The sequence below is a fragment of the Apteryx mantelli genome, chromosome 17 (assembly GCF_036417845.1).
Source record: "Apteryx mantelli isolate bAptMan1 chromosome 17, bAptMan1.hap1, whole genome shotgun sequence".
NCBI classification, from domain to species: domain Eukaryota; kingdom Metazoa; phylum Chordata; class Aves; order Apterygiformes; family Apterygidae; genus Apteryx; species Apteryx mantelli.
Genome location: NC_089994.1, coordinates 6,781,234 through 6,792,942, shown reverse-complemented (window position 1 = coordinate 6,792,942; position 11,709 = coordinate 6,781,234). Strand labels below are relative to the sequence as shown.

The following is an 11,709-nucleotide window of genomic DNA, read 5'->3' as shown; positions in this document are numbered from 1 at the left end:
ACCTTGAAGAATATCATCAGATATAGCCTTATATCTAACTTCTGGTGGAAGTCTACGGAAGAAATACCTAACAGCCATTTAGGTCTTTAAAATTTCATTCCCCTCTGCTTACCCTTGGAGAATGATTGTAGAGGAGGAAATTAAAAACACTGTGGAAGGAAGGACAATATAATTTTTTTCCTGGTGATTATTTCTCTTTGCCTTCATATCCTTCTCTGAGAAGGAATTTGCTTACTTCTTCCATAACTGTTATTCTTCAAGATGTGTTGTGCAAATATTTATATTCTCTGTAAGTGCGCATGACTATTGCATCTGAGCTACATATTTTGTGACAAATTGGGAAAACAAAGTGGGAAAGAAATATGCCTAGGATTGAAGCATTATTTAGGTCCCATTAAACAATGGTGAGTGTTACTATTGGCAAGGGTTTATGGTAGTATTCCAGTCAGTCACCTTTAATGGTTTATGCTTTATTTTGGTGCAGAATGTTGTCATCCAGCTACAGTTAAGGTTAGGGCTAGGAAAAAAGGGATAGAAGAGCTTGGTTTATTAGAGGATCTGGCTGGTTAGAGTAAGGACTAGAGCTGATAAGCGGTAATTCATTTTTTGTTTTCATATGCATGTAGATTAGCTAGCTATGGTTAAGGCCAGGGATAATATTCAACAAAAGAATCCCTGAAGAACTCAGTTTACCTTGAGGTCTGCACATCCTGGAAATCTAGGTTTGCAAACTGATACCAGTCAGGGTTACTGAATTAGTATTAAGATTTGGGAACAGAAGAGTTGAAGAGATTTCTAAGATAGAACAAAAAGTAGGATATTTCTGGTCATGCTCAGATCTTAGAATTGTGACAGCACAAGCCTTTTTCATTACCTTCTAGCCATATGTAGAGCTCAGGAAGTTAGCTTCCTGGGCACAGTCACGAGTGTCTTGCTGGGACAGCTTGCAAAAGGATGTAGGGCTCCAAAGATGATTTGAGAGTGATGCTGCTGTAAATACAGAAGTTTCACAGCCAGATGGAGTTAGGTGAGCCTTGACATTGCTCTGCCCATTAAAATATAGCTATGCTAGTTTTGATGAGAATCCAAGTGCCAGGTTCTTGGTGAAAAGTTGGCACACCTGCATGCCTGATCTTTCGCTTTTATATTTACTTAGTATTGTACATCTTGAACAAACCTGAAGGGTGTTACAGACAGCAACAAACAATCTTTGGAACACAGTCACCTCAGTGCACTACACAACAGCATGAGGGAGGAGAATTTTGGCCAGGGAAATAAAGGGGAAACCCCTACTCTTATAATAAAAAATGCCAAACAGATGGTAACCAATTCAATGCATGGTGAGATGTCAAAACATGTTGAGCACCATATTGGGACCTGTTTAGGGAAAATCATAGAGCTATTTATTCTGTTAAGCTTTTGAATGACCTATTAAATTAATAGTGGGAAATAAGCTCTTGTTTTGCAGAACTGAAGGTCTGCTGATGATCCTTCAAGTTAAGTGAGGTTATCCACAGGAGTAGTTGCCAAGATCAAGAAGTGATATATAATCTTGCCATTATAAAGACAAAGGATTAGTGGACTATGATTGCTCTTGATAAAAATACCAGAAGTATGAAGGAATAAACACTTTTACTCTGAAGGCTTCAGGTCACCAATTGAAAGAAGAACAGACTCCATGTTTGTCTGAAAGGGTATTTATTTTTTACCTGCTACATCAGAAGTGAGTACTGAAGTTCCATCACTGAAACTGCACAGCTATTTTCTCTTTTCTACTCCCTCCATCTGCCACTTCAACTTCTTTTCTTGATGTTTTTGGTAACACTTCTGCTACATCTGTAATTTTTTTGCTGCTGTTTCATTTCGTACATAGACATTCTTGTTTATGGGAGTCCTTCACACAGTAACAAAGAAGAAAAACCAATATGTGATCTTCTGCCACATGTCTGCTTCTAGTAGTTACGTATTTAAGGACCTTCTTGGTGGGAAATAATCTAACTTGAGCCCTCAACTGAATTATCAGGAAAACTGAATCTATCCCATGGAATGCTCTTAAAAGCCAGCTTCCTTTCTTGCAAGCACTTGACTGCACACAAACAAGGAAATTTTATTAGGGAAAATGAAAGGCTATAAACATGAGAAATGTAGCAACTAAACTTCTACCTAAGTCTAACCTGCTGGGCAGTGGAGAGGCCAACTAGCCAACCGATGAAGACTTGTCAGTCAAGCATGGCTGTGCAATTCACTGGGCTGGTCAAACAAGTTAGGTGCCAAATTGTGGTGGAAGACTCAGGGGTAGTATTCTTATTGTAGAAGAGGGGAAGAATAGCCTAATGATGAGGTGAAACCTTTAATGATCTAGCTCCTCATCCGATCTGTGGATCAGCTCTTCTACGCTGTTCTGCACAGAAGAATCTCCATGGAAAGAGAACCTCTCTGTCAGAAGAAAAACCCAGCTCTTCTGCTTCCCCCACTTCCTAAATATAAACTGATGTACAGATACAGTCATTTCTCAAGTGACATTAGAAATATTGTGAATATTTAACAGTAATTTTGGTAGGTACAAGAGATGGGGCTAACAGCATTTGTACAGGAGAAGGTAGGCTGCTGAAAGGGAAAGGCAGAGGAGCCTAAAGTTCACCTCTTAGGCCTGGATGGCAGGCAATTGAGAACTGGCCAAGATCTAGGACATTCCACCCCTAGATACGAGAGGGTTCCAAATGTTAAGGCAGGATGTGGTATTTTACTAAAATGTACTAGCATGAAAATTGACCAGTTTATGAAGAAGCAGCTCTCTATAGCATTCCTTTTTAAGAGCTGATCATTCCTATGCACTGCAGTTGCGGATGAGACACAGACAATGACCGTGTCCTGCCTGAGTGGAATCCAAAAAGCAAATTGACCATGTGGGTGGTGGACAATAAATTAGATTTTAAAAACTCGTTCAGGTTTAATAACTTGAAGTGAACCCAGATATGTAAGTTGAGACAAGAATTATACTGAAAATATGTCAGTGTTCCAGGGGTGGACTGGAAGAGGTAGGAGGAAGCACGAATCTGTAAAATGATTTGTATAAAGTCATAATGTAATCCCCCAGTGCATTACTTTACCAGCTTGATGCCAAGCCAGTATTAGCATAATTAAAATGATTGCTGGATAGCAGAACATCTTGTTTTATGTCACTAGATTGCAACATGATTTTTAAGGAACCCCATCACCTACATTTCTGTTACCAACTTACATGCTGCCAAGGTACTGTGCAACAATGAACTGTACTCTGAAACAGCATCATGCCTTTTGCCTAACTGTGATGTTTGCAGATACCAACGCTTCATACTGATGTTCTCCACTGACATCACTGTACTGCTCCATTGTTAAACAAGGTCATGCTGCATTCCACTTAGCATTTTGATGGATGGCATATTTTGGAGTGGATACCAAGCTGGAACATTTTCCCCAGTACTTCACTTGAAAACTAATTACCCTATATGCGAATAAAATGGCCTCGCAGACCATGTAAAAACTGGGACATAAAGGTTGAATAAGCATTTTGCAAAAGAAAATTTAAAGCTTCTGGAAACATAATTTTATTTCCCCTCTGGCAGTCCTACCTTGCAGTTAGGTGCTGCCAACTATGACGTCTAGCCTACGGTTGAAGCAGCTCCAGCCAGAACTATTAAGAATGAGTCATTTTTGCCTTTCAAGATTTGTCCAAAAGAAAAAAAAAGTGTGTGTGTGGGTAAAATTTAGGAGCAATGGCACGCACTTTATAGGAACAAAAACGGGCAGCATCTGAGCAAAAGCACACGGCAACATCTGACAGCCTCCACCCAGCACGGCTCATCCCTGCTGAAGGCTGTGGGGGCCCTGCCCTGCCTTTCCCTTCATCTCCCCCGTTTCCCGCTCTGCACCCCCGCCGGGCGAGCGGGGACGTCTCCTCACGAATTTCCCTTCCCTTCCCTTCCCCCCCGGAGGAAGTGAGCGGCTGCCAGGCCCGGCACAGAGCGGGGGAAGCCTCCTGCGAGGCACCGGGCCCCCACGGCCGCCACCCGCCCCCTCAGCGGCAGGCAGGACGGGCAGCCCGCCAGCTCGGCGGTTAAAACCGTTAACCGCCCTGCCGCGCGCGCGCACCCGCCCGCCCGCTTCGGGCGCGTGACGCACAAGTGACGTCCCCAGGGGGCTGCGGCGGGGAAGGACGCTCCGCCGCCCCCCCGAGGGAGGCCGCGGCCTGTGACGAGCGCGTTTCCGCCAGGCGCGGCTCGGGATTGGCTGAGGCGGCGGCGCCTGGCGCCCGTCATCGGAAGCGATGGTGCAGGGCCCCGCCCCTCGCTGCGTTCAAACCTGGACGGCGGTAAAGACGGGGCGGCGGGCGGGGGCCTGTGGGGCGGCGGGAGGCCGCGAGCGGGGCCGCGCGGGGTCCCCGGCGCGAGGGGCGCCCGGGGCAGCGGCTCCGTCACGCCCCAAACACCGCGGCTAGCGCTTGCACCGCGAGCCTCTTCAAACTTGATAGCTTTAATAAACTTCGTTTCTAAATAAATGTAAACATCGCTTGAATTATCCTTTTTTTTTTTTTTATTTTAACGTCAGCCCTGAAATGCCTCCGCTTGACAGCCCCGATTCTCTTTCCAGGAGGGCTTTTCTCCAAGATAACCCCTAAAGATGCTGAAGTTCAAATGTGGCGTCCGTAGTCCGGTAGAGCCAGGCCCCATGGAGCCCATCACGAGCCGGATCTCTCGGCTCAGTCTGCTCTTTCAGGTAAAGAGCGTCTGGCGCTGGATTTGCTGATCTCTGCTTATTCTGGAGAGGTATCCAGTATGTAAAAAGAGAGTTTTGTGTGTTCATGTGGACAGTCAGACTTTGCCTGTGTGCTTTTCTGGAGAAGGGAGTAAAAGAAAGGGGCAGCTTGGTAAAGCTCAAAGTGTGTACCCAGTTTGCCACAAAGTTCAGCTGGGAGTAGCTGGTCTTACTATGTGCAGCTGTTAATGTCTTAGCTTGAGTGGCCTTTCTTAGACAAAAGTGGAGTATCACATTCTGTGTCCTATAATCCACAGTTTTCTCATGGGTGATATAATTGAGGGTTTGTTGTGAGATGGATTTACCAAACCGGCTGCTATTTGATCATCCAAGGTTCAGCAGCTTTTCCTTCTGGAGCTAATAGTGATGCAGACTGCTTAAACTATTTCTGCCATGAAAACCCCCCCACATATGGTACAATATCAAGAAAAAGCCAGTCAAACCAGAATTGTTAGTAGAATGTAGACATTTTCAAGAATGCTGTGATCTGAGCTTTTAGCAATCTTTAGAAGATTGCTTTATCTAGAAGTACCATACCTGTAACAGCTATTACAGATATACGTAGTGATCTGATGTATTTAACACACGCTTCTGCATTATTTGTCCAATTTCTAAAGTAGTGATTTTTTAAATGGTAATATATAATCTGCTCTATACATATGTTATTGATTTGAGGCTTTTCATTGTTGTCTGAGACTCCATCTGCTGTTGCTTCCTTTTTTTTTCAGGGGAAGCCACTCTTTGTGACTCAACAGCAGATGTCTCCTCTCTCCCGGGAAGGCATCCTTGATTCTTTATTCGTTCTTTTTGAAGAATGCAGAAATCCTGCTTTAATGAAGATTAAGCATGTTGGCAACTTTGTCAAGAAGTGTAAGTTTTTTTAGACTAATTTCTAGATGTAATTTTAAAAGATAATGGTTAAGAATCTAGATGTTTAAGTAATGCTTTAGTTGCTTTAATTTGTTAACAATTTTAATCTAGGACTTTGGGGATGTGACTTTTTGTGGACAGATTGTATATTGCTCAGGGAACCTTGACAATATTCCTAAGGCTTTGTGTAGGTGCAAACAGGTTGACTGCAGTGGCTTTTGAAGTGCTGTGGCTCTAATGTGCATCCTTCTTAGACTGTACTATATTTATTGTTGAGGAGGCACTTTCATTAAGTTTCTCAGAGTACTGCATCGAGCAAAGTTCCAAGTACATAAAATAGAAGGGTATCAAATATTGAGAGCAGGATGTGACTTAAAGGTATGAAAAAAACTATCTAGACAGAAACTTGTTAATACTTGGCTCTATTAGCTTGAAGTAATATTTGGGATTCCATGTGTTATCCCTATTTTGCATGTATAACTTGTAGGTAACAATTTTGTGCTTCAGAAATCATTCCTGTCAGAATAAACGTTTTACTGATAATGTGCTCAGATTCTTTAAAAAAAAAAACAGAAGAAAGCATAGGGCAATGAACTTTTCTGTTAAGATATAATAGGATGCCATTTGGTTTAATGTAACTTATCATGCCCTCTACAGTAGTTCCATTCAACCATTGCTAGGTATTATTAAATTAGATTAATTGTTTGCAGGGATCTGAAGAATTTTTAGAACACTCTGCAGAGAGCAACTGATGATCACAATGCATATTTAGACTGAATATCTGAAACAAATGTCTATGGCTTTTTGTTAGACAATAGACTAGTGCCTCCCACAGGCAGAGGAGAAAACCCTGCCACTTGAACTTGGAGAATTGGACTGGGTAAAGCCCTCTATTTTGAGAATATGGTTTGTATTGGCAAGGATGGTTGAAAATAAATTAGAAACAAGAGAGACTATCAGCCCATGATGATATGAATGGGAGAGAATTATGGTTGCTATGGGAACTGTCTTAACATTTCCTGATTCTTTTGTATGTACCATATTTCAATTTTAACTATACATTAATGCTGCCTTTTTTAGTATTTATACATGCTGTTTTTTTAGGAAGCACATTCTCAAATGATTTTATATTTCTTGAGAAAGATTGTCTTTTTAATTCCCCATTGCTGATCTTGTGTTCACCACAAAATGCCAGTTGGCTAATGTAAAATAAGTGTGTTACTTTTATAGATGCAGAGACTATAGCTGAATTAAGGGAGCTGCAACCCAGTGTGAAGGATTTTGAAGTAAAAAGTGTCATTGGCTGTGGTCACTTTGCGGATGTAAAAGTAGTAAGAGAGAAGCTTACTGGTGATGTGTATGCTATGAAGGTGATGAGCAAAGAGTCCTTGTTGGTGCAGGAGCATGTATGTATATTTTTCTGTTATGACAGTAGAACCATAAACTACGACTTATTGAGCATTTTGTTTTTGTTACTAGTGTTAGACCCAGATTAAAAATGTAATCTGGGAAAGATCATCCTACGTTTCAGTAAAGCAATATATTAGTATTTGTGTGTAGCTTTACTGTGTTTAAGAGCCATTGTCATAAACCATGAATCTATTGGGTGAGGTGCCATACAAAAAAATACAAAAAACAACAAAAAAATCCCTGCCTCAAAGAGCTTACTATCTAATTGTAAGACAAGAAGCAGTAGATGGATACAAATAGGTGAAGAAAATATTGGCACAGTATTGATCAATCTAATAAATGATGGCTTGAATATTCACACAATCCATTAAGTTTTTTGTATTTTAAAGAGCAAGGTAGAATGTCAAGAGTGGGTGTGAAGGCAAACAATGTAGTGACTGGATTTTGATGGAGAGCTCCTCGCTAGCTTGAGAAAGGTGTTATCTGAAAACTTAAAGAGGGTAATGGAGGTGGTTATCATAATTTGGTGAGAAGTAGAAGTTAATCTTTCACTGCGGAGAGATGAGAAGTAGGACAAAGATACTCCATGAAGGACCTCGGGAATTTACACAGCAATATCTAATTTACACAGCAATACATGACTGCTCCTGAGATTCTCTAGCATTTGTGGCTATCAGAAATGAAGATAAACTAAAATTACTCTTGCTGGGGCACAGGTTGACAGGAAGAGCAAACTATGTCGTTATCCTCAATATGACACTTGTTCAGTCCTGTTGACTCTGGGTCAGTGAAAGTAGGGAACATTGATCTAAATGAACTGTGTAATAAAATTTTTTGTTGCCTGGCTGCAACCCTCAATTATTAAATAATTGCTAGAGGATGATTTCAAGAAAACCTTGTATTTTAATAAATTCAACTTTACATTGAATTTATTACAGAATTGGCTGTAAGATGCTACCCCATAATTGTGCTAGCATCTACTCTGCTTTTTGTCTGCTTTTTTTGGAAGTAGTTTTATTTTATTAGGGCCAGTCCAGATGGGGTCAACCCAGACTGCGCTCCAGACTGGTAGATACTTCACCAGTGTGAAAGGAGAGCTGGCCTTTGCTGCAGGGACTGCCCAACTGAAAACAAACTAGACAACAGAAGGCGGGAAGGGAGTTGGAAACACAGAGGAGTAAAATGACTTTTTTAAAGATACCTCACAAGGGAATGGCATTTGATGATTTGTTAGTAATTTTTATGCGATGTGTGCCTTTGGTGCAGACTTGCATCTTTCTGAAGCTAGGGAATTCTAATGTATTTGAACCCATTTTAATCAAGATATAACTGAACATTTCCTTTTTCTGTAGGTATCATTTTTTGAGGAAGAACGCAGTATATTATCTCAGAATACCAGTCCCTGGATTCCACAGTTACAATATGCATTTCAAGACAAGAAAAATCTCTACTTGGTAATGCCGATCTCTGTTTCTTTTCTTCTCTATTGAAGACTTTACCATTGTTATGTTTAAGAACAATTTGATGGCTGAAAAGTGTTCATCTTCTGTAAATTTTCCTGCATTACATGGCACTGCTTGATGTCTGTCCAGTGTAATATGTAGGAGTTGAGTGGAATGTCTTTTGTATATATGAACTACATCTGTTCCTCTAAAATTTTGTGTAGGTTATGGAGTATCAGCCTGGAGGGGACTTATTGTCACTCTTAAACCGATATGAGGACCAACTGGATGAGAGTATGGTACAGTTCTATCTTGCGGAGCTGGTTTTAGCCATTCATAGTGTCCATCAGATGGGCTATGTACACCGGTAGGTAAAGATTGCTTTGTATTGTACATAATATTTAATCAGTACTTTTTTCAAATCGTATTGGCATTTAAGCATTTAATAAATTTATTCCATTCTAAGACTTTGGAGTTGTCATGAAGTGCTGTATGTCCCAAGCATTGGTAGTTGCTGCACTTAGAACATATGCTGTGGCTTTTTAATGCAAGGTGGCTGCCTGCATCTGAAAGAAGCACAGAATAAGTTGGGAGGAAATTTATAAAGCTACATAATACCTTGCCATAACTCAATTACAACGTAGTCAAGGTATCGTGATAGCTCAATGCAAAACCACCTCTTCTTTCCATTTTCTGTAAACAACTGCTAACTTTCCTTGAAGTGACTTAAACTCCACCACTTTCCTGTCAGCTTGCAAGCAGAACAACAGTTGGAAATAAGACTCCCACAGTAATCCATTGCTAGGGTTTTATGCAGTTGAGCACCGAGTTGAGTGTAGCTGGAAAGAGAGCTATTCTTATCTAGACATGACAGCAGAGAACAGTATAGAAAGGTATTGATTGCTTTCTGCTTTCTTACAGAGATATCAAACCAGAGAATGTTCTCATTGACCGAATAGGACACATTAAACTGGTAGACTTTGGGTCAGCGGCCAAAATGACAGTAAACAAAATGGTAATAACATGAATTTAACTTTGTCTATGGCTTGTTTGGACAGTCCAGTCAAAAAAGAGAAAACTAAGTTTGTCTGTTTCTTGATGGCACCTTTTTCTTTTGCCTTTCTTGTCCAATATGAAATCTGTTAATAATAATACTTTCCATTTATAAATGACTTTTCAGACATGAACTTGAGTATGTTTTGCAGCTCTCAGTAGGTATATATTTGCTTATTCACATTGTAATATATGAGTAAGATAGCAGCAAATCTTTCTCATGATGCTGTATTGCCATGCAAAATCTTATTTTTAGATTCTCACAGCTGTTCATCTTTCTGTATTTCGCACTAATATCCAACTTTTTTCTTTAAGTATTTGAGTTTGTGCTACTAATTCTGCAGCCACCTTAGCTTGCAGCACAGTCTTTGAGTAGTTGAAATACTGTGTTTTTAAAGAAGAACATGTACCTATGAATTGTTCATAATTGGGTTGAAAATTGTGTTTGGTGTAACTAAGGTGGCATAGTTTTGAAGACCTGGGGAGCTCTTGATTATAATGAGTCACATTCCAGTGTTCTGGGATTTAGTGTTACTCGCCAAAAAGCAATATATTCAAAGCTGTAAATAGGGCAAAGGTTTTTTTATAAGTTGCTTTTAAACTTAGGAGACTGCATACAGTTTAAAGTGGGACTTTGAAATTAAAAGAGATCTAAAACAGAATACAAAGTTATACACTGGAGCCTTCACTTGTTTTTGATTTTGACTTTTTATAGAGTTTTGTTAGTATTGTGACCTTTGTATTTTGTTTTCCCCAGTCTTCCCTTTTTAATGCTCCTCTGTATTGCATTTTTCTTTTCAATTTGTTTTCTTTTCATGTGATCTACCTTTTCAGTCTTCTGGTTTCTGTGTTAGTCTCCCTGCTGTTTTGTTTCACTCTTTTATGCCACTCACAGTGTTAAAATTACTGCAATTTGGGTTCCTGAATTACCTTCCCTAAGCACTCCAGCAATTTGAATACTAGTATTTTGCTGATCGTGAACACAAAGTAAAAAGGTAGGGATGGCACAGAATGGAATGAGGGCAGGAAACATTTATGCCTCTACCTGACTGGTTTTTGAAACTTCGACTGTGAACTCCTTGTTAATATGAGTTGAAACAATATTGCTGTTATGGCTATGCATACTGCTGAAAGCAACAGTGTTCAGTAATGCTTTTTAGAATGCTGCTCTTTTATCCCCTTTACTTCAACTGTGTGTAGTTTCTAGTGACAGTTAGCTTTCATAATTTGTTAACTCCTTTTGTGTACCAAATAGCTTAACAGAGTTGGGCACAATTTGATAATTTATGAAATCATGAAATCCCTTACTTAAAATGTACTTGTAGGGTTAAAAATTCCATCTCTCTCATTTAAAAACAAGATAAAAAACTTGTTTCATAAACAAGGTCACAGAGAACAAAAAGAGCTCTAGCTCCACTCGGTACATCTTTATTTCTAGGTAAATGCCAAGCTACCTGTTGGCACACCAGACTACATGGCACCAGAGATGCTGACAGGGTTGAATGGGGATGGCAAAGCTTCTTATGGTCCAGAATGTGACTGGTGGTCCTTAGGAGTCATTGCATATGAAATGATTTATGGAAGATCTCCATTCACAGAAGGGACTTCAGCAAAAACTTTCAATAACATCATGAACTTCCAGGTAGAGAGAACTCCTTCCATGTTCTTGGGTAAAAAGGCTGTAACTAAAGGCTACGTGTTCTTACAGTTGAAAAAAAGAAGTTTATGGATATCTCTTACTTTGTCATGTTTATAAAATATTTAGAATACATATGCTTTATGATGCATTTAGTATTTTCTTTATATGTGCCTCCATATTGTAGAGATCTCAATTTATTTTTGTAACAGCTGTCTAAAAATAACCATCTGCAATGCATGAGTTAAGAAAGATTTATCTATGCATCTTAAGTGATTATATTTGCAGTGTCTCCAAAATAATCTAGAAAAGGGATGGAAAGGATGAATTGTAGATTGATAAATTTTCCTAATGATACTAAGTTTTTCTGGACAGTAAGACAAGGGCCAGCTATGAAGAGCTGCAAAAGGAGAGTATTGAGTGTCTGCATGATTAAAATGTCATATGAAATTTATTGTAAATAAATGCAGAGCAATACATATGAAGGGAAAGGCATCCCAACTT

General features: G+C 39.8%; 1 protein-coding gene across 1 annotated transcript in view; it reads left to right on the top strand.

Moving 5' to 3' along the window:
- The first annotated feature begins 4,312 nt into the window (after positions 1-4,312).
- Positions 4,313-11,709, top strand: part of CIT (citron rho-interacting serine/threonine kinase) — a 74,983-nt gene continuing 67,586 nt past the window's right edge. Inside the window, exons 1-8 of the mRNA XM_067306807.1 lie at positions 4,313-4,351; positions 4,630-4,755; positions 5,523-5,664; positions 6,895-7,070; positions 8,427-8,528; positions 8,741-8,883; positions 9,438-9,531; positions 11,008-11,211. Of these exons, the coding sequence (XP_067162908.1) occupies positions 4,660-4,755; positions 5,523-5,664; positions 6,895-7,070; positions 8,427-8,528; positions 8,741-8,883; positions 9,438-9,531; positions 11,008-11,211 (957 nt within the window). The 5' untranslated portion in view covers positions 4,313-4,351; positions 4,630-4,659. The remainder of the gene's footprint in view (positions 4,352-4,629; positions 4,756-5,522; positions 5,665-6,894; positions 7,071-8,426; positions 8,529-8,740; positions 8,884-9,437; positions 9,532-11,007; positions 11,212-11,709) is intronic.